The 22,623-nt window shown below is 47.5% G+C and overlaps 1 protein-coding gene across 2 annotated transcripts in view; it reads left to right on the forward strand.

Annotated features, from left to right (window-relative positions):
- The window catches only part of RBM10 (RNA binding motif protein 10), a 158,287-nt gene that overhangs the window by 8,502 nt on the left and 127,162 nt on the right, over positions 1–22,623 (forward strand). For both annotated transcript variants that reach the window (XM_029613792.1, XM_029613793.1), the window contains exons 4-7: positions 10,497–10,679; positions 11,029–11,098; positions 13,674–13,747; positions 16,557–16,643. In XM_029613792.1, coding sequence (XP_029469652.1) covers positions 10,497–10,679; positions 11,029–11,098; positions 13,674–13,747; positions 16,557–16,643 — 414 coding nt within the window. The remainder of the gene's footprint in view (positions 1–10,496; positions 10,680–11,028; positions 11,099–13,673; positions 13,748–16,556; positions 16,644–22,623) is intronic.

The raw sequence follows: 22,623 nt of genomic DNA on the forward strand, positions 1-22,623 counted from the left end.
ATCCGATTCCGGACAACGCTACTGGAAGCTCAACGACAGCTTATTGGAGGACGAGGGCTTCTGCGCTCTTTTATATTCTGACATACAGGAATATTTGTTAATTAATGATACCCCAGAAATCACACCGACCACACTATGGGATTGCCTTAAGGCTGTAGTAAGGGGTAAACTTATAGCTAAAGGAGCCTCCGTCAAGAAACAAAAGCAGAAGGATAAGCTCGAGACCATACAACAGCTGCAGAGGCTGGAGCTCCTGCATGCCAAAACTGGGGCAACGCGTCTCTTGCTGCAAATGGACCAATTGCGTATGCATCTGGTGTCCATAGAAGCGGCGCAGATAGCTTATCAAATGGATCGAGTAAGACAGCTCTTTTATGAAGGGGGGAATAAGGCAGGGAGACATCTGGCCCGTAAGTTGAAGGCTAGGCAAGTCCAGTGCAACATAGTAAAGATAAAGGATGAACGTGGGGATATGCTTACTTCTAATCTGGAGATTAGGCAGCGCTTTACCCGGTTCTACTCTGAATTATACGCTCCCAATTCTCACATTAGCCCTGACGCTATAGCGGAATACTTACAGTCCATTCCGCTCCCACAGGTAACACTGGAGGACCAAAAGTTCTTAACCCGTGACATTACGGCAGCGGAGGTACTGTGGGCAATACGATCCCTGAAAGTGGGAAAATCCCCGGGCTTGGACGGGTATACGGCCGTTTTTTATAAAAAATTTGCTAATATATTGGTAGCCCCTCTTGTAAAATTATTTAACTCGCTCCAAAACCAAGGTACCCTGTCCAGGGCGGCTAATTTGGCAGGGGTGACCCTAATTGGTAAACCTGGGCGGGACCCTACGGTTTGTGGTTCTTACCGTCCCATTTCTTTAATCAATTTGGACTTGAAATTGCTCGCGAAAATCCTCGCCCAACGGCTTAACACCTTTCTGCCTGCTTTGGTTCATTTTGAACAAGCTGGTTTCATTCCGGGCCGGATGGCGTCCGATAATGTTCGGAAGGCTATTGATGCAATGTGGTGGGCTAGGACTCAGAATATACCCATGGCTTTGTTGGCCATCGACGCCGAAAAGGCCTTTGATTATGTGCACTGGCCTTTTTTATTCCAAACTTTGCAAAAGTATAATTTAGGGGACAAATTTTTACGGTGGATTTGTCAATTATATGAGGGGCCGACCGCTTGTTTAAAAATTAATGGAGCTTACTCCTCCTCATTCGCAGTTCAACGGGGAACCCGGCAAGGCTGTCCCTTATCCCCCCTACTCTTCGCTCTTTTTTTGGAACCCTTTGCATACTGCATACGGCATAACAATAGTATAGCGGGGGTACAGGCTGGCGGGTTCTCCTCCAAATTGTCCCTTTTTGCGGACGATTTACTGTTTACCATTACGGACCCCCTGCTGTCTTTACAGACGCTTACAAGGGAACTCCAGGCTTTTAGTGCGGTTTCTGGTTTCACTATCAATTGGGAAAAGTCTGAACTTTTCAATGTCACCTTAGCCCCAGAGATGGTAACGCAGATCACACAACACTTTCCCTATCGATGGGCTAAGCGCCAGTTAAAATATTTGGGAGTTAATCTGGGACTGGGATCCGACTTGTTTCAATTGAACTACCCACCTTTACTGGCTAAAATATATAAGGATCTGGAGGAATGGGACCGCTACCATATCTCCTGGCTGGGGAGATTGGCGGTCCTTAAAATGAATATTTTGCCTCGCCTATTGTATTTATTTCAAACTTTGCCACTGGTAATCCCTGCCAATCTTCTGGCTAAGTGGCAAAAACGGTTGAATAAATATCTATGGAAGGGTAAGAAGCCCAGGATAGCCAGGGAGACTTTGTATCTCCCGCGATGGCAGGGAGGTATGGGTATGCCTAACCTTGCTAAGTACCTAGGGGCTGCTCAGCTAAAGGCGGCGGTGGACTGGCATTGTGTTCAGCGTTGTAAGCCATGGGCGCTACTAGCACAGGCGATACTGGGGTCTCTGCCTCTGGGGGCCCTGTTGTGGCAGCCACGGTCTTCCTGGCTCCCTGTGGTGCAGCTGCCGGGTTCGGTCGAGGCAACCCTCCATATCTGGAACCAGTGGAGGAAAGCTTTGGTGGGCATGCAAACTGTTTTTCATAGTACATATCTGTTCCACCATAAAGATTTTCGGCCGGCAGGTCACCCTCGGGTCTTTTCCCATTGGATTCAGCAGGGTATAATTCAATTTGCCCAAATCTGGGAGCCGGGGGGGCTGATCCCATTTGCTTTACTTAGGGAGCGGTTCCAATTGCCAATGGAGGATCAGTTCAAATACCTGCAAGTTAGACATTATTTCCAAAGTCACCAGGTGGACGCTGTACTGACCCAGGGCATACCTACCTTTGAAAATATGTGCCGCCAGGCGGATAGAGTTGATAAACATATTTCTAATATTTATAGTTTATTGAGTGGTAGATTTAATATACTGGCACCCCATATCCGAGCTTGGCAGTCGGATTTAACATGTGATTGGGAGGCGGAGGATTGGCTGCGGGTGTTTCAGGGTTTGCGGAAAGGTTTAATATCAGCCTTGCATATTGAGAATGGTTACAAATTGGTTTTTAGGTGGTATATCACCCCCACCCGGCTACAACACATTGTTCCGGGCTCTGACGGTCTGTGTTGGAAACGTTGTGGTGAAAAGGGGACTTTCTTTCACCTTTGGTGGACATGTCCAGAGATACAGAAACTGTGGACTCTGGTTTCCGCCTGGATTTCTACCATATTGAAAATTCAGTTCCAGTTGACACCATCGCAAGCCTTGCTAAATAAAGACAGGACAGATGGATACAAATATCATGATTACTTTATTAAATATGTGGTTACAGCAGCAAGATGTTCCATTGCCCAATTATGGAAAGATCCGAGAGTCCCAACGTTACAGATGATCCAAGTCTCCGTTCAAAAAATGCATGGTTTGGGGCGTATCACAGCTTACAAGAATAAATCCTTTCATTCCTTTCATAAGACCTGGGGATTATATGAACGCTGGCAACAGGCTTTTTCTGGTTGACATTTGCTGGTTCGGGCTGGATTCTTGTACCTGCCGGAGAGCGATGCCCGCTATCCTAGTCGCAGCTCTTAGCGTCATGTGGGATCTCGGAAGTGGTGGAGGCCTTTTTCAGGCTGACAGTGTTGAGCTCGGCTTCTCACCTGTACCATACCCGCATATTATTTTATTATGACTTTCTGTGCATGGTCCTCTATTATCTGCATTTGGCTGTACACCTCTATGGGGGGAGGGGGGGACTTGGGGACATCATTTATATACTGGCGTTGATTTTTCAGCTGGTTCCTTTAAATTTATGTACTGGTTTTCACTGTTTTATGCTAGCGGTTTGTGTTTAGGATGCATGCTATTGCCAATAAAAGATTTAAATATGAAAAAAAGAAATGACGGCAGAAGAAGACCAAACGGCCCATCCAGTCTGCCCAGCAAGCTTTGCACTTTTTTTTTTTTCATACTTAACTGTTTCTCTTGGCTCTTAGTAACCTTTTGGTTCTATTTCCCTTCCACCCCCACCATTAAGGTAGAGAGCAGTGATGGAGTTGCATCTAAGTGAAATATCTAGCTTAATTAGTTAGGGGTAGTAACCGCCGCAATAAGCAAGCTACACCCATGCTTATTTGTTTACCCAGACTATGTAATTCAGTCCTTGTTGGTTGTTCTTCATTCCCCCTGCCGTTGAAGCAGAGAGCTATGCTGGATGTGCATTGAAAGTGAAGTATCAGGCTTATTTGGTTTGGGGTAGTAACCGCCGTAACAAGCAAGCTACTCCCCGCTTTTATGTGAATGCAAATCCTTTTTTCCACATTTCCTCTTGCCGTTGAATCTTAGAGCAATGTTGGAGTCGCATTAACCGTGTGTATGTTTATTGTATAAGGGTATTATCTCCAGTAGTAGCTGTCATTCCCGCGAGCCATCCACTCTTCATTCACGTCCTCTTGACTTTATGGATTTAAGTGTAATAAGACAAGGCTAAGCTTTAGAATTTGCTCGTCTGCTCTGAGAATTGTTTCTGGTCTCCCCATGCACTTACTAGGAGAAGACTCTTGCAATCCGAGACACCATGTGTCATCTTCACAGCCTGGGAGCCATCCGCTCGGTTCCCATAGGGGAAGAAAGGACAGGCCACTACTCCATTTATTTCATAGTTCCCAAGAAAGGCAGCTCCTTTCATCCCATCCTCAACTTAAAGTAAATGCGGCCTTGCGAGTTCCTCATTTTCGTATGGAAACTTTACGCTTGGTGATCGCCTCGGTTCACAAGGGGGAGTTCCTCACTTCGTTGGATCTGACCGAAGCCTATTTACACATCGGCATCAGACTGAACCATCAGAGTTACCTGAGATTTTATGTTCTGGGGGAACATTTCCAGTTTTGTGCTCTGCCCTTTGGTCTGGCGACAGCTCCAAGGACCTTCACCAAGGTAATGGTCATAGTAGCGGCTTCTCTCCGGAGGGAAGGAATCCTGGTTCACCCCTGTCTGGATGATTGGTTGATACGGGCAAAGTCGGAATCTGTGCAGGAAAGCAATAGACCTGGTGCTTCATCACTTGCAGTCGGTAGGGTGGATTGTCAATTTGTCCAAGAGTCATCTTTCCCCTACTCAGATTTTGGAATTCCTGGGGGTGCGTTTCGACATTCAGGAGGGAATAGTTTCCCTCACAGAAGAGCGAATTTCCAAGTTACAATTTCAGGTTCGTGGCTTATTGAGGAAGCGGATGCTCAAAGTTTGGTATTATTTGCAAGTTCTCGACTCTGTGGCTTTCACTTTGGAACTGGTTCTGTGGGCCTTCGCTCATATGAGACCACTGCATATGAGTCTTGCTATCCCGATGGGACCTTCTGTCTGAACAGTTTCAAATTCCCCTGCCTCTTCTGGAGCAGGCCCGGGAAAGTCTTTCATGGTGGCTGTTGCCGGAAAAATTGAGGCGGGGAGTGGATCTTGGAACTTCCGCACTGGACGATCGTCACCACCAATGCCAGTCTCTTCGGATGGGGAGCTGTGTGTCTGAACAGGTAGATGCCAGAGGAGGCGCTATGGTCCATCAATCATCTGGAGACGAGAGTGGTTCGTTTGGCCCTACAAGCCTTACTTCCCCTGATGAGGGGAAAGCTGGTGTGGGTGTTGTCTGACAACGCAATGACAGTAGCATATATTAATCGCCAAGGGGGAACTAAGCCGGGCTGTGGCTCAGGAACCTCATAGCAGCTTCTCACATAGGGGGCACGGACAACATGCAGGCGGACTTTCTAAGCCGGCAGCAACTGGATTCAGGAAAGTGGGAGCTCTCAGAGGAAGTGATGTCCCTGATTCGCCTCTGGTGGGGTACACCTTGCATGGATCTAATGGCAACTTTTTGAAATGCCAAGGCTCCTTGATTCTTCAGTCGGAGGCGGGAGCAAGGAGTAGAAGGAGTAGATGCCTTAGTGCTGCCTTGGCCAATGGACGTCTTTCTTTATGTATTTCCTCCTTGCCGTTAGTGGGCAAGATGCTGCAGCGCATAGAGGTGCATCCAGTCGAGGAGATCCTTGTGGCTCCAGAGTGGCCAAGATGTCCATGGTTCGCAGACTTAATCAACCTAGCAGTAGAGACCCCCATTGCGATTAGCTCACCTTCCCAATTTTCTTCGTCAGGGTCTATATTTTCAGATCAGGTACATTGCTTTTGTCTAGCGGCATGGCATTTGAGAGGCGCCATTTGAGAAAGAAGGGTTACTTGGAGGCAGTTAACACAACACACTTGCAGTCTAGAAAGACCTCTATCTCCTTGTCGTTTATCAGGGTTTGGAGGGTCTTTGATTCCTGTTGCACGGAGCGAGGGCTAGATTCTTTGTGTGCCTCTGTTGCTCAGGTTCTGGCTTTTCTGAAGAATGGTCTGTCCAAACGTTTGTCCTTTTAATTCCCTCAGAGTACAGGTGGCAGCCTTGGGCTGTCTGAGGTGAAGCAAAAGGGTCTTCGATTGCTACTCATCCGGATGTGGTTCGTTTTCTTCGGGGGGGTCAGACATTTGTGGCTGCCAGTTCATCCGCTGTGTCCTTCTTGGAACTTTAATATGGTCCTCAGGGGGCATGTGTTCGCCCCGTTTGAACCTATCAAACGGGCAACCTTAAAGGATTTCACTTTGAAGGTGGTTTTTTTGGTAGCGATTTGTTCCGCTTGCCGAATCTCAGAGCTCCAGGTCTTGTCGTGAGGGAGCCTTTTTTGAGAATTTCAGATTCAGGAGTTACCTTACGCACGGTCCTGTCTTTCCTACCAAAGGTGGTATCGTCATTCCATATTAATTGGTGGAGCTTCCAGCTTTTCCGGGATTGGAGGTCTCTGCACCTCATTCAAGGGAGTTGTGGCATTTGGGTGTACGGCGTGCGTTATTGCATTACTTAAAAATCACGAACAGCTTTCGTTTATCAGATCATCTTTTTGTCCTATGGAGTGGTGCAAAAAAGGGGCAAAAAGCATCTAAAGCTATGATTGCGAGATGGTTGAAAGAGGCGATTGGATCTGCCTATATCTGTCTAGGCTGCCAAATTCCAGTGGGGCTTCGGGCACATTCTACCTGATCCCAGACGACTTCCTGTGCCGAGTGTCAGCAAGTTTCACCGCAGGAAATCTGCAAAGCGGCAACTTTGAAATCGTTGCACACTTTCACCAGGCATTACCGGCTGGATGTCCAGGCCCCAGAGGCCATGGGCTTGCTCAGTCCCACCCCATTTAGGGAAGCTTGGGTACCTCCCAGGAGTCTGGACTGATCCGGGTACGTACAGGGAAAGGAAAATTGGTTCTTGCCTTCTAATTTTCGTTCCTGTAGTACCACAGATCAGTCCAGAGTCCCGCCCTTAATTGGTGGGTCAATTTTGGAGAGTCATAAGAACATGCCATACTGGGTCAGACCAAGGGTCCATCAAGCCAAGCATCCTGTTTCCAACAGTGGCCAAGCCAGGCTTACAAGTACCTGGCAAGTACCCAAAAACTAAGTCTATCCCAAGCTACTGATGCTAGTAATAGCATTGGCTATTTTCTAAGCTTGATTAATAGCAGGTAATGGACTTCTCCTCCAAGAGCTTATCCAAACCTTTTTTAAACCCAGCTACACTAACTGCACTAACCATATCTCCTAGCAACAAATTCCAGAGTTTAATTTTTATTGAGTGAAAAAGAACTTTCTCCGATTAGTTTTAAATGTGCTACATGCTAACTTCATGGAATGCCCACTAGTCCTTCTATTATCCAAAAGAGTAAATTACCAATTCACATCTACCCGTTCAAGACCTCTCATGATCTTAAAGACCTCTATCATATCCCCCCTGAGCTGTCTCTTCTCCAGGCTGAACAACCCTAACCTCTTTAGTCTTTCCTCATAGGCGAGCTGTTCCATCTGATTTTATGCTTGTTCATTATTCGGAAGCATGGCACAGGTTGTGTTTTTCCTACAAGAGTTTTTTGATATGCACAAATTTAGCCCTTATTGTGTTTCTCTTCCCTGCTCGTCGGGAAAAAATGTTTAATGTTAGGTTTTGATTTGGCTTGGATACAGGGAAATACTGAGAGACTGCAGGTGGCACCTCAAGTTAAGGGGCAGTATCAGTAAAACTTTCTCTGTCTCCATCTGCTGGATGGAAGGCAAAACTCAGGAGTCTGGACTGATCTGTTATTCTACAGGAACGAAAATTAGCAGGTAAGAACCAATTTTCCTTTGCATCCCCTCATTCCAGGTTCTCCAAGAATTGGGGGTGAAGATGACTCAGGAAGCGTCGGATAATGAAGGCGTGAACCCAGTCCTGCGTGTTCTGTGGGGGCCCCCTAGTGCCTTTCCTTTGCCGAAAAAGATTCGCAAGTTGGTGAACTGGGACTGGGACTCTCCGGAAGAGGGCCTGAAGGTCGGAAAGGCTATGGCTAAGCTTGATCCCTGGTGGAGGAGACCTTGGAGCTTCTGTGGGTACCGAAGGTGGATGTGGCGGTTTCAGCGGTCACCAAGAAAATGAACATCCCAGTGGTGGGGGCTGCCGCTTTGAAGGATGTTCAGGACTGCAAGTTGGAAGGGGTTGTTTGAGGCGTCTGCTTTGAGTCTCCGGGCTGCGATTTGTGGTAGCATGATGCAGAGAGCATGTCTATGCTGGGTGCAGAAGTTACGAGAGCTGGCTTCCTCAAGGGATGGAGATTCTCTGCAATCAGTGCATTTGGAGGCTGGAGTGGCCTATGTCGCGGATGCGCTTTACGACTAGGTTCTCACTTCAGCCAGGAGCATGGTCTCGGTGGTAGTTGCTCGCAGGCTTTTGTGGCTGCGAAATTGGTCCGCAGACATGTGGTCCAAGGCCCAGCTGTGTAATCTTCCCTGTAAGAGAAAACTCTTGTTTGGGGAAGGTTTGGATCAACTGATGAAAACTTTGGGAGAGTCCAAGGGAAATGAGTTACCAGAGGACTGAAAGTCCAGCAAGAAGGTTTTTCCGCCTCTGTCCCAGTTTCAGGATTCGCGTAGGTTCTGTTCTGGTAAGTCTGCCTCTGGGGCTGGGACAAGGTCAGCAGTTCTTTCGAGGAACCCGCAAACCTGCCAGGGACGGTGTCGGCCAAAGGGCCGGCGGTGGAAAATCGTCGCAATTGAAGCCAGCTTCACCCATTCTTCCGTAGAAGCAGTAGGGGGCAGGTTATCCAACTTTTACGAGGAGTGGGCCAGGATTACCTCTGACCACTGGGTGTTAGAAGTGGTTTGCGATGGTTATGCACTAGAATTTTCTCGTCCTGTCAGGGAAGCCTTTCTAAATTTCCACGTCATCTCAGAAAAAGCAAGAGGCTGTTCAGGGGACTCTGCAGAGGCTGTTGTGCTCAACGAGGAAGGTATTCCATTTACTTTGTAGTACCAAAGAAGGAAGGCACATATCTGCCCATTCTTGACTTGCAGAGGTGGCGCTTGTGCCTGAAGGGCTATTCAGGGGCGGAGACCCTCGACCTTGGTAGCTTATGCCAGAGTCTGGAGGGTCTTTGAGTCCTGGTGTCTCTAACGCCGGCTAGATCCCCTTTCGGTGGACGTGCCCCAGATTTTATCCTTTTGCAAGAGGGCTTGTCTAAGGTATTGGTCTATAATTCGCTACGCGTACAGGTGTCCGCTTTGGGTTTCCTTAGGGGCAAGGTGCGAGGGAGGTGGATAGCCTACCATCCTGATGTGGATCGGTTTCTGAAAGGAGTGAAGCATTTGCGTCCACCAGTATGAAAATTGTGTCCTGATTGGAGCCTCAGTTTGGTTCTTTGTGAGCAGCCCTTTGAGACCTTGAGAAGGGCAACGTTGAAAGACCTGACCTTAAAGATGTTTTTTCTGGTGGCAATTTGTTTGGCTGTGCAGATTTCGGAGTTGCAGTTTCTGTTGTGCAGAGACCCCTTTTTGCATATTTCTAATGATGGGGTTACGTTGCGAACAGTTCCCTCCTTTTTACCGAAGATGGTGTCTTCTTTCCATGTCAGTCAGTTGGTAGATCTTCAAGCCTTCCCAGAGTGGTCTAGAGAATTCCCCTCAGGAGAGGGAACTGCATCTGTTGGATGTATGCCAGGGTATATTGCGTTATCTGGAGATCACAAATTCTTTTCAGGGCTCAGGTCATCTTTTTTGTGTTGTTTGGAGGAGCGAAGAAAGGTGATAAGGCCTCGAAGGCCACGATTACACGGTGGCTTAGGGAGGCTATTTGCTCTGCTTATATTTGTAAGGGTCGTAAGGTTCCAGAGGGAATGGAAGCGCATTCTACCAGGGCGCAGGCAGGTTCTTTGGCAGAGTGCCAATAACTTTCTCCTCAGGACAGTTGTAGAGCAGCGGTGTAGTCTTCGCTTCACACTTTCACCAGACATTACCATTTGGATGTGCGCGCCCAGCAAGATGCGTCTTCTAGTGAGGGTGTCTTGCGCGCGAGTCTTTCGGTTTCCTGCCCGGTCTAGGGGTGCTTGGGTACATCCCACTTGTTTGGACTGATCTGGATTATGTACAGGAAAGGAAAATTGGTTCTTACCTGCTAATTTTCATTCTTGTAATACCACAGATCAGTCCAGAGACCGACCCCCGTTGCTGTCAAAAGACTGTTTCCTGATAGTCGTCGTGATATAGTTTAGTCTTTCTAATTAACTTTGTGTGGTTTCTGGAGATCATAGCGGCTCCAGGTTTTCAGCCCTGCTTTACCTGTTCGCCCTAGAGGGGTTTTCATAATTTCTAATTCTTTAACTTGGGTACAGCTCTTTACTGAGGGACTGCAGGTGGCACTCTGTTATGTAGCAGTGCCTTAAGGTTTTGTTCTCTGCCTCCATCTGCTGGTAGAGATGTGTAAACCCACTTGTCTGGACTGATCTGTGGAATTACAGGAACAAAAATTAGCAGGTAAGAACCAATTTTCCTATATGACACACCTTTGAAACCCTGCTTAAGCCGTAGAAGTATTATTGTACAGACATGACCTCCCTTGTATCTATCATCCTGCTAGGAGTACTATGAGTCTTCCTCTGGGTCAGAGCCACAGCACAAGCACGGGAGCCCAAATGAGTCATTTGGCTTCTCGGGCGATGGAGACTACAGAGACCAGGATTACCGGCCAGACGACAGCGAAGATAGGGCCAGTAACATAATCATGCTGAGGATGTTGCCACAGAATGCCACAGAGAACGAGGTGGGCAACTGTTCCCTGATAACTCCTCTCCTCCCCACCCAAAAAAACACATGTTAAGATATCTATTACATAAATGACGCAATCCAAAAGCTCCCTGTTCACAACATACAGTGACACCAGCTGTAGCTGAGAATCTCCTGGTTTATATGTATACTCAGAGATGCCAAGCCAAATCTTGCAGAATAAAGGCATGTGTGCATAAAATCTCAGTGTTAACGTTTACAGTGGTACTGTGTCTAGCTGGTATTGACAGACTATCAAGCAAAAGTTCCTTTTTAAAATAAAGAGGCAGCTGAGAGGCTATTGCAGTTTTGAAAACTTTGACACTAACCTCTTCCCTTCCCAACAGATTCGTGCAGAGCTGCAGGAACAGGGGTTTCAGGCACGGGAAGTCCGGCTGATGCGAAATAAATCGTCAGGTGAGTACTTGCGGCAGTTTCTCCTCCTTTCCTTCTTTTTCTCTCTTACTCCTCAGCTCATCCTATACAAAGCTCTCAGATTAAAGGTCCAGTATTACAGGCAGAAGCTAAGTGTAGATTTGACAGAGCAGCACTGAGGGCTGCGGTAGTGAAATGAGCTGGCAAGGCCTCAGCCTGGGCCCCAGACATTCAGGAATATGTGCCTCAGGCAGGTCTGAAATCCTGTTAGTCGGAGTTTCTGTTTCAGGAGACTTTTTGTGTGCAGCTCAGCCTTTGGGAGGGATGAAGGAGGTATACAGTATCTGTGGGTTTATAACAGTCTTATAGATTGGATATGAGGTCACTGTGGAATCATGGGAAAAGGCATATTACCCAGGACAGTGCTTTAAACACACACAAAAAATGATTTGAGATTTGTAGTCATAGCTGTGGTAGTTTTTTTGCATGTTACATGTTAAGTTAAACATTAAGTTCCACCACACAACACATTTCATGTGCCCACAGTACCTGAATGTAATCCATTTTGAAGTGCCTGAAGAGGCGGAATATAAATTTTAAAAAATAAATAAAACAAATAATTGTGCATTTAGTATATCTTCCTTTCTTTTCAACTCTGAAAAGGGTCATCACAAATGACATCATATATGCATTGCATCTAATTGCTCTTGCTGAAAGGACCAGGGAAAACAAGTGTATGATGATGTTGGTGATGCACTTTTCAGTATGTCTGTCCTCAGGAGGAGTGAGAAAGCAGCTCCAAAACCTTGTGTAAAGAAGTAAACCATTTTGTTTTTAACTGGAGCAGGATTACTACTGCTGCTAAGTGCCGCAAATACCTTCTAGGTCACAGAGGCTCTGTTTGATTCCCTGATGGGAGAGAATTTGTGTAAGGTGCTAGGGAACCACTTTCATTGAATGTAGCATTTAGTCCTTTTTGCCTACAAAGTATTTTAAGCATTCACAACATAAGTAGCCTCATATCCAATTGTTATAATGAGTGGTTTGGGTGAGGGGCTTGCAGTTAATTTGTCTGGGTGGAAGCCCCAGAGCAAGGGGACAGAGGCTGTGGTTTGCACTCTCAGAGACACAAGAACTTCCAGAAGTTCAAGGGGTAAAGATCTCAGGGAAGAAGTGAAGAAGGTAAGTTCTCATTAGGGGTTGGTCCAAGGACTTTCTGAGGAACTGAGCCGTGGGGTGGGGTTTTTTTTGTCTCCTAAAGCAGCGTGTGTAAATCTCTACATTGGCCCTGTGCTGCTACCAGAGGTGGAACGTGTACTGCAGGGGAAGAGTGGTAATGGGGGGAGGAGGGGAACGTGTCCTGCTTTCCAGGGGAACCCCAGGCCGGAAACTCACCAGATAGATAGTTAAAAGGTCTGTTCTTTAATGGCCAAGCCCTTGAATGGGAAACCTTACGCAGTGAAACAGCTGCTCTTCCTCCTCCTTGAGATCTCTGGGGTAATGCTTTCTCCAACATTATGTGTAACCCAATTCTTTTCGTCCCTCAATGGAAAGGGGAAAAGTAGGTTACAAGGCCCGTGAGATCATGCAGTGGCAGCCTTTACACACTGTGTGTCTGTGAGCAGGGGGAATGTCCCAGAACAGAGGTATGGGAGGAGGGCTACAAGTTCCTCAGTACTTTCTGTTGTGACTTTGTGGCTGTCCCATGTAAGAAGTCCGTTTGACACGATAAGAAAAGAAGCTAAAACTTTGAAATCCCTGTGAAGCAACTGGGAGCTCTGGGATATGAATCCTTTTGCTCCAACTAGTCTGTGCAGACTTAAATATGCAGCAAAAAAAAAAAAAAAATGCCATCTCCTCTGTTTCAGATAGGTGGCGCCCTCGTTTCACAAGTGACAGATGGGTGTTTTTGCCCCTACGGGTTCCTCCTGCTCCTTCCGGTTCAGTTGGAACTGGCCTTTACTGGGTTATGGCACCATGAACCTTCTTTGCATTTACCCCGGAAGCCGTCCCTTATTTTATATCCTCTCCCAGCTCATTTTAAGCCCCTGTGTTCTAAGCATCTTTCCCATAGACACAGAGTAAGAGAAAACTATAGGGATAGAGGCCCCTTAGCCCATTCGTTGCAGAGATATCCTCAGCCAGTGTTCACACACCAAGACTCCTTCTGGAACTCTGCAGTTGTGGGCACTAAATCTAGCCACTAAGTGACCCAGTTGTGTGACGATTGAAACATCCCATCCCACCCCTCCCTCACCAGTGCTGTGAATGTCACCTTTGCAGCATCCTGACCAACCTGGGGAGTAGAGTCCTGACCCAGGAATCCTGACCCAGGTTCCTCTACATGGCAGTGTGCAGAAATGCCCCTGACCCATCGGGCTGGCCCTACAAATGATTTTGTAACTTGTTTTGCCTCTGTAGAAAATTTTAAATTTTCCACCCCTCCCCCAGAGAATCTGAATTTGGACTTCCCAACCCAGGAAGGTGGGAGGGGTTTCCCTCTGTCCCTCTCTTGCAGCATCCCCGTGCCGCCTCCTCCTCTGGCGCAGCGCAGGGCCCGTCATGTGACAAGGCTGTTGACTAACACACTGCGTCTGTATCTGAATGCTGTCTCCAGGTCAGAGCCGGGGCTTCGCCTTCGTCGAGTTTAATCACTTGCAGGACGCTACACGATGGATGGAAGCCAATCAGGTTGCTCTACTGCACTTGAAACCCACAAGTACATCTCTGTTAACGACCAATCACAGTACCTGGTTCACATACCCGCAGCTCCCATTGTCCCACCAGCGTCAAAACTTACATAGCAGCTTGCCCAATAACCTCCCTTTCCCCCCCCCTGCCTGTTTCCAGCCCAGGAATGGCAGTTAACTGTCAGCCACCAGAGCTCATTCCCATGACCCTCCTCCACACACACCACATACTTCCCTTCCCCACATTGTCTTCTCAGTGGCTGTGATGTTACCTGTACTGTACGGTGCTCCTGCTGAGCTATGCAGAGCCTTTGCAATACATGGTACTCTTTCCATTGATCTGAAGAGTGGCAGTCATGTCTGCTTCTGATTGCAGAGTCCCACCAGTCAAATATTTTGGCACCCCTGCCCAGTATCCTTTCCCCTCTATATAGCCCATGCTGACTTCTGGGCCTTATTTGTCTCCCTCCTGCACATGCCCAAGGATTTTGGCCATTGATCACACAGTCTTAAGCTCAGTTATTTTAGAAGCTAGACAGCTCTCACGCTATTGATGGGTCTCTCTCCCTGCTTGCTTCCTGCCCCTATGAGAACTAGACTTGCCAATGGAAAACTTGGCTCTCTCTTTATGTCCGACAAGCACAGAGGAGGCAGCAAGGCCATATGCTTATTTTGCACCTCCCTCCTTTACTGCTCACTTCCCTGCCCCTCCTACTCCCTTGCCCTCGGTCCATTTAGGATCCCAGAGAGCCAACAGCCCTATGGCCCCTTTCTTGGTCCCTTTGCTAAACTGTCCTGTGAACCTGCCCATCTCAAAGCAGTCTCTTATGAACCAGGTCTTTGAGACTTGAAGATGTTTACGAGTGGACCAGTTTATACTTTAATTTGTAATGAATTGTTCAGCCAAACTCCCCAAACATTCTCTGTCTGCCACTGGGAGTTGTCATTTTTTTTATGGGAAGAATGTATCTGTGTGCACAAAAACTGTACAGACTCTGGAGAGGTCTGAACAAATTGTTGGAGGTGTTCAATGATGTGGGTGGCCTTCCTCCCCTCTGCTTGTCTGATTGTGTAGATGGAGCATTCTGGTAGCATTAAAGGTGAAAGGATAGGCAGAATATGTTTACTTTGTGATAAATTAAGTGCATTTGTTGGTGAGTGAAAACATTAGGTGGCTGTGTGGTCCTGTTTTCTGTTCTGATGCAAAGGTAAAATGAGCTGAGGGGTTACCCTGCAGAAGGGAAAGAGGAAAGGAGAGAAAAGCCATGACCTCAAGTGCAAACCTTTTTGGCTTTAGCACCACCAACAAGGTCTGAGGCCCTCATTCGCTATAATAAATGTAAAAATACTAGAGAAGGTGTTGTCTTGATTGAAGCTTAGTTCTGTTCCTATCTCTGCCAGTGATTTTTTTTGTGTCACCTCGGGTAACTCGCTATTTGCCTCCACCTAGCCCTCCCAATATTCCCTCAGCTGTATTTGGGTAGTTACATGGTTCCTTCTCCTCTTTGACTGTGCAGAGTGGATGCTCAATGAAAGCTGTGGTCAGGCCTGTCTCCATGGCAGCTACATCCTTGGTTAGAAGTGCTGTGATTATAAAGCACATTGGGTTCGGATTGGATGCAAGTCTCTGTAAATGGCTAGGTTCTCATTGGAACCAGAAGGTAGAAAGAAAGGGAAAAAGTTTGCTTTTTAATATCATTCCCTTGGATGTTTTCCTGAAAAGGGTTCATTAGCTTGTATTATGGGATCACCCTTCCGTTTCCTCTCTTTTTTTTAAAGACCCTCTAACTTGGGATGGACCTAAAGGTATTATATTGGCTTGATGTTGATTTCCTGGATAAATCGATTGGATGTGATGCTGAGATTCTAAAGAGGGTGTTCCCTGCTTATACCGAGGAGCCCCCTTTCTTTATTTTTAGGATTTTGACTTGCCAGGTGAGAAATCAAGAGCAGCTCTCATGAGTGATTAAGACTCAGAGGATGATAAATCAAGGGGGCTAAAATCACCTATGGTGCGGGGCTCTGAACCAAATGACAGGCTGGGCACAACATGCTTCAAATGTTCATATTGACTTGAGCCTTTCCCTGGCTTGGCACATTTGTGTTGGCTTGAATTTGGTTGGGAGTATGCTTATTAGCTGGAATATTAACTGGGAATATTCCCATTGGCTAGAAGTTTGACTGTTAGATTCTTTTTGGCTAGAACGTTAGATGGGAACATTCCTGTTGACTGGGAGGTTGGCCAAGAATGTTCCCGTTGGCGGGGATCATTCCTGTTGCCTTTATAGGTCACCTAGGAGTGTTCTCATTGAATTACAGGTTGTCTGGGAATGGTCATTTTCCAGTCGAAACTGAATACAGTGAAGTTTTCTTGCTTGTAGCATCAGGTAGACAGATGAGACAGAGCTTACATCTGAACTGCTTGCTTCTTCTTTAAGTTCTCCTCCTTTCTCTTCCTGTGGCTGCCGTTCTCTCCTCCTTCCTCTTTCTCTCTTCTGTGCCCTTTCCGCAGTAGCTGGTACAACTGTTCCTTTCTTTGGCTGTTTCCTGTTGGAGGGGTGTGGTCTCCAATGCTTTTTCCATCAGACTAGTCATCTCTTTGTTGGCTCAGATGGTCATACCTTACGTTTGGCAGCCAGTTGGCAGTAGACAGTTGGAAAGATTAGACTGGCAATTAGCCAAATTCTCCACTACAAAACTCTGGTCTTCTCCATTCAGCTGAAGGGTGGAATGGCTCTCTCTGCTCAGACAGTGTGACAGGGGCCTGCTTTCAATGCCAGAGTTCTCACTGCTTGTCTTTTTCCCGGCAGCGCTCCCTGACTATCCTGGGCCAGAGGATATCTATGCACTTTAGTGATCCCAAGCCAAGGATCAATGAAGACTGGCTGTGCAACAAGGTAAGCTGTGCCTACCTTATTCCTGTGATCACACCCAATTGCTGTTAACTCTCATTCTGGTGCAGGCTCACCATATCTCCCGATTCTATTCTGCACTTCTTACAAGCAGAACCATACATGATTTTGCCCTCCCCTCACCCTCTCAGAAGGTCAGATAATATGGAGTGGAAAATCTAAGACACAGCCCCACGGTTTCCTGTGGCAATTCAAGGTACATTATATGGCAATAATTCAAAAATTCTGAAGCACATTGGCAAATGTTTCCATCCTTTATTTTATATTATACAGATATGAACAAGGTTGGAAAACTAATTTATCTGTATAATTAATTTTTCCTCACCTAATAAAAAGAAAATAATCTTATTATCAGTACAGGGAGGAGATAGGGAGGAGGAGAGGAAGGGAGGAGGAACAGGTACTGGGAAGAGAAATGATGTGGGCTGTGATATAAATTCTTATCCCCTGTACATATCCAGATTTGTCCAGACTCCTGGGTTTTGCCTCCCATTCAGCACATGGAGACAGAAATTTTTCACAACCACTGGCTTAATAACCTGGTGTAGCATCTGCACCCCATCAGTATTTCTCTGTCTCCAGCAGATGGAGGAGGTGCAAAGTCTGCAGTTCTGAACCTCTTTATAAAAAAAAAAAAAATTAGGATTTTTTTTTCCAGAGGATTTCCCTCTTAAGAGGTTGGCAGGTCCTAGTGGGACCATCCTTCCTAGTAGTAGGGATGGACGAGCAGGGGTTGATGATCCAAATATGCTCTGATTACCACGCCAGAGGTTGAAAGCTGGTGGTCCAGTTTACTCATCTTCCAGAGATCGGGAGAAGACAGAACCCTTGCCAGGCTTCAGATAAGGCTATCTCTTGTTTCTTCTTGTGTGTTTTTGTTTAAAAAAAAAAATGAAAAGGAATTTTTGTGTTTGGCCAGCGTCTTTATTTAGCCTTGTTCCCCGGATTAGTCCAGACTCCTGGATTTATCATCCCTGCAAGCAGATGGAGACAGAGAAAGTTTCACTGACACTGCTTCATAATCCCTGGTGCCAGCTGCAGTTCCTCAGTATTTCTCTGTCTCCAGCAGATGGCAAAGGATGTGTAACCTGCAGTTCTGAAATTTTTCTGGACCTGTATTGCTTTTGAGCCTTCTTTCCAGGAGTTCTTTTCTTTTTGGCTTGTTTAGGATTCTTTAAGGGTCCTACCCTGTCCGGTTGAGGTGGATGGGTCGGGGGTTGTCACCTTTTGAGTGCCCGTCTGTGCATCCGTGAAATGTACATCTGGTTGACCAGATCCCTCCCCTCACGAGGCCACTTAGGCGGCTGCAGACTCCAGGGGAGTTTGTTGATTTTTTTGTTCCCCCTGTTCCTGAGACTGCCTGTTTCCAGGCTTTCAGTCTCAGTGTTTTTTACCGACAAAGTCAGCACAGTGGTGCGGGTGACCTCCTTCATTTTCCGGTAAGATTGGCTCGGTTCCGGGGGGGGGGGGGGGCTGTTGGGGTATTTTTTTCTACACTTCCTTGGTGTTTTCCTCCCGGCCCCCTTCCCCACATGACTCGTGATGCTGCGTGTGCCACGTGCAGAGCGTATGGATTGGCGTGTTCGCGACTGAATTGGGCAGATCTGTGTGTTTTGTTTTGAAGAAGGGGAGGGCTCCTCCCCCTGCAAAGCGGCGTCACGGCTCAGGCGAGAGCACTGCTGTTTTCGGTCAGAGCTCTGTCCTTAGTGCTTCTTCCTCAGATGGCTCGGGAATGGCGGCCATCTTGGATTTTTCGGCAGCAGTTCCCGTGCCATTGGGGCGTGTGGGGGAGGGTCACCTTGTTTATCCCCGGCCTGATCTGACTTGGATGTCACTCGGGGATGCGGGAAGAGGAGGAGGCCACGGTTTTGCCTGGTTCTATTGCTTCTACTGTTAGCCCTGATGGGGTTGGGGCAGTGAGGAGGTTTTTACCTGAGTTTGTGCTTTTAATGCACGATGCCGCTTTGGCCAGCCAGCAGCCCACTCGTGCACTGCCTTTGGCCAGGTCCGTTCAGGCACAGGTCGGGGGTGCTGTGGGGCCTGCTTCTATTCAGGCTCAGTTGGGGGGAATCTCGGGGGCTGGTTTTGGTTCGGTCCCGAGGAGCAGGCCTGCAATGCCTGTGGTTCACAGACATCTTGATCCGCTGGGACATGGCTCTTAGGAATCTGGACAACCTCCCAGAGACATGAGGGAGGAGACTGATCTGGTGACCATGGATACTTCCCTGGGGAAAGACCTGGGGTTTTCTTCTCCAGGGTCAGAGGACCCCCAAGGACATCCGCTTGTTTAAAAGAGTTGGGTGTGTTGCTACCATTAGCTTTTCAAGTGTTAGGATGCCTCAGAGTGATGCGGATTCAGAAGGAGCTGATCCGGTACGTGATGGGGTGAGGGGGTCCCCCAGCGTCATTCCCATTCCATAAGTCGGTTAGGAAGTTGGTGGACGCAGAGTGGGGGATGCCCGATGCTGGTCTGAAAGTTGCTCGGACCATGGGGAAGCTTTATGCGCTTCCTGAGGAGGACTTGGAATGTTTTACTCTTCCTAGGGTGGATGCGGCGGTGTCTGCAGTGACTAAGAGAACCACTATTCCCATGATTGGGTCCACGGCATTAAAGGATATGCAAGTTCATAAGTGGATTTTGGAGGTCTCAGCTTTGGGGTTATGGGTTGCGATTTGCTCAAGCTTTGTGCAGCAGATGTAAGGGGCATCTTCAGGCAGCGAGGGAATATGTAGACACAGCCAAGCGGGTTGAGGCGGCTGTGGCTTTCGGGGTGGACACGCTCTATGATTTGGTTCGCACTTCCTCTAGAGCTATGGCTTCGGCAGTGGCGGCCAGGCGATTACTCTGGCTGCGTAATTGGTTGGCAGATGTTTCCTCAAAGATGCACTTAGGCTCCTTACCTTTCAAGGTTTGTTTGGGGAAGACCTTGAGCAGTTGATTCAATCTCTGGGTGATAAGCCGCTCTATTTGTCCGAGGATAAGCCTAAAGCTAAGAGATTCTTTCAGGTTCGGACTCTGTTTCGCTCTGATAGGAGATCTAGGCCAGCAAGGGCTCCGTTTGCTTCTCAGAGACCGTTCTCTACTCGGGGGCAGTCCTTTCGTGGGGCTCGAAGTCCTTTCCGAGGGGCTGCCGGTGGTTCAGTGATGGATGGCAAGTCCTCGCAACGAGGCAAGGCTGGTCCACTCCGTCATTCCTATTATAGCAGGTTGCTTGACTCAATTTTATGACGAGTGGGCCAAGATTATGCAAGACCAGTGGGTCTTCAGAGTGATAAAAGATGGCTACGTTTTAGAATTTGCTCAACCTGTTCGAGAACCGTTCCTAATTTCCCCCTGCGGTCCAGTGAGCAAACAGTTGTCAGTACGGAGACCCTAGTGCATCTTCAGAGCTTGGGAGCGGTAATACCTGTCCCCTCTGCGCAGGTTCGCACGGGGCGCTACGCCATCTATTTTCTGGTCCCGAACAAAGAGGGTATGTTCCGTCCTATCCTTGATTTGAAGAAGATGAATGCCGCCCTCAAAGTTCCCCGCTTCCGAATGGAGACCTTGCATTCCGTGATCGAAGCTGTTCGCAAGGGGGAGTTTTTGGCGTCCTTGGATCTCACGGAGGCCTATCTCCATATTCCAATCCACCCGGACTCTCAATGCTTTTTCTGCTTCATGATGCTGGGCCACCATTTTCACTTTCGGGCCCTTCCTTTCGATTTAGCCCCAGCACCATGCAGCTTTACCAAGGTGATGGTGGTGGCAGTGGCGCTCCAAAAGGAGAGGAATCCTGGTGCACTCATATCTGGATGACTGGCTTATCAAGGCGAAATTGGAAGTTCTCTGTCGTCAGTCAGTCAGCAGAGGTCTCGAGGTTCTCCAGTCTCTCGACTGAGTGGTGAACCTAGCAAAGAGTCATTTATTTATTTATTTATTTATTTATAACTTTTATATACCGGCATTCGTAAAAAAAAAAAAAAACAAAACATCATGTCGGTTTACAGATAACTGAGAAAGGAAATTACAATGATAGATGGAGGAAGGATAGGAAGTTAATAGGTGACAACTTTACTGTAGAGCCAACGGGCGCCACAGTTATTAAATGAGATTACATGTGGTTAACCAGGTTGGACATAAATTAATTATATACAAGAGACGACAAAGTGGGGGGTAGCGCGGGGGTGGGGGATGAAGCGCATAGGGGAGGCGGGGTGGCAAATTTGACTCCAACTCAGACCTTAGAGTACTTGGGTGCTTGCTTCGACACTCGGATCGGCAGGGTGTATCTCTTGGAGGAGAGAGTGCTCAATCTGCAGAAGTGGAATTGCTGGTTGTTGAAATTGCAAGTTCCCAAAGTGTGGTATTAGTTACAGGTTCTGGGATCCATGACTTCAACCTTGGAATTGGTTCTGTGGGCATTTTACCATATGAGGCCCATACAGAGGGTGCTTTTGGCGTGTTGGAAGCCCATCTCGGAGGAATTTCTCTTGCTGTTACCCTCTCGAGAACGTGGCCAGAGATAGTCTATCTTGGTGGCTGTAGACTCCCAATCTGGTTTGCGGGATGGAACTCGAGGTTCTGGACTGCGTGATAGTTACTACTGATGACAGTCTCTCTGGTTGGGGAGCGGTTTGTCAACATCTGGTCTACGAGAGAATCTGCATGGTCTATCAACCGTTTGGAGACCACGGTGGTCTGTCTAGTCTTGAGGGAGTTCTTGCCATTGTTGAAAGGTCGCTTGGTGAGGATTCTTTCCAACAATGCGACAACACTGTATATAAGTCAGCAGGGCGGAACCAAGAGTCAGTCAGTAGCTTGGGAAGCTCAAGTCTTAATTCGTTGGGCAGAGTCCCACTGAGAGGGAATAGCTGCGCCTCACATAGCCGGGGTTGAAAATATCCAAGCGGATTTCTTAAGTCGGACTCAGTTAGATCCAGGTGAGTGAGAATTGTCTGAAGCCGCGATGCAGCTCATCAGAAGTCGTTGGGGCTCTCCTCACGTGGATTTAATGGCGACTCGTCAGAATGCCAAAGCATTTCGATTCTTCAGTCGAAGGCAACAGCACGGAGCCGAGGGCGTCGACACTCTAGTTCTACCTTGGCCTCGGGGGGGTCCTACTTTATGTGTTTCCCCCTTAGTCTTTGGTGGGCAAGATATTGCATCGCATAGAAAAACATCACAGGAAAGTGATATTGGTCGCGCTGGAGATGCCGCAGCGTCCTTGGTTCACGGATCTCATCAACATGGCGGTGGATGGGCCGATTCGTTTCGGTCATCTTGAAGGGCCTTCTTCGTCAGGGTCCCATATTTTCAGACCAGGCCGCTCACTTTTGTCTAGCGGAAGTTGAGGCGTAAAGGTTATCCAGAATCTTTTGTCACTACCTTATTGCAAGCCAGGAGACAGTCCACTACTCAACGCACAATTAAACTCTGGAATTTGTTGCCAGAGAATGTGGTTAGTGCAGTTAGTATAGCTGTGTTTAAAAAAGGATTGGATAAGTTCTTGGAGGAGAAGTCCATTATCTGCTATTAAGTTCACTTAGAGAATAGCCACTGCCACTAGCAATGGTAACATGGAATAGACTTAGTTTTTGGGTACTTGCCAGGTTCTTATGGCCTGGATTGGCCACTGTTGGAAACAGGATGCTGGGCTTGATGGACCCTTGGTCTGACCCAGTATGGCATTTTCTTATGTTCTTAAGTTCACTAACCTAGCTTATGTTAGAGCATGGAAGGTGTTCGAATCCTGGTGTGCTACTCATGGAATTCGCACCCTCCAGTCCTTCATTCCCGATATTTTGTCCTTTTTGCAAGATGGTTTCGCTAAAGGCTTATCTTCTAGCTCCCTTAGAGTTCAAGTGGCGGCCTTAGGCTGACTTTGGGGCAAGATCGGGGATTCAGCTATTGCAGCTCATTCGGATGTTGTCAGGATCCTTAGAGGGACTAGGAATTTGCGGCCTCCAGTTAGGAAAGTTTGTC

The sequence above is a fragment of the Rhinatrema bivittatum genome, chromosome 8 (assembly GCF_901001135.1).
Source record: "Rhinatrema bivittatum chromosome 8, aRhiBiv1.1, whole genome shotgun sequence".
NCBI classification, from domain to species: Eukaryota; Metazoa; Chordata; class Amphibia; order Gymnophiona; family Rhinatrematidae; genus Rhinatrema; species Rhinatrema bivittatum.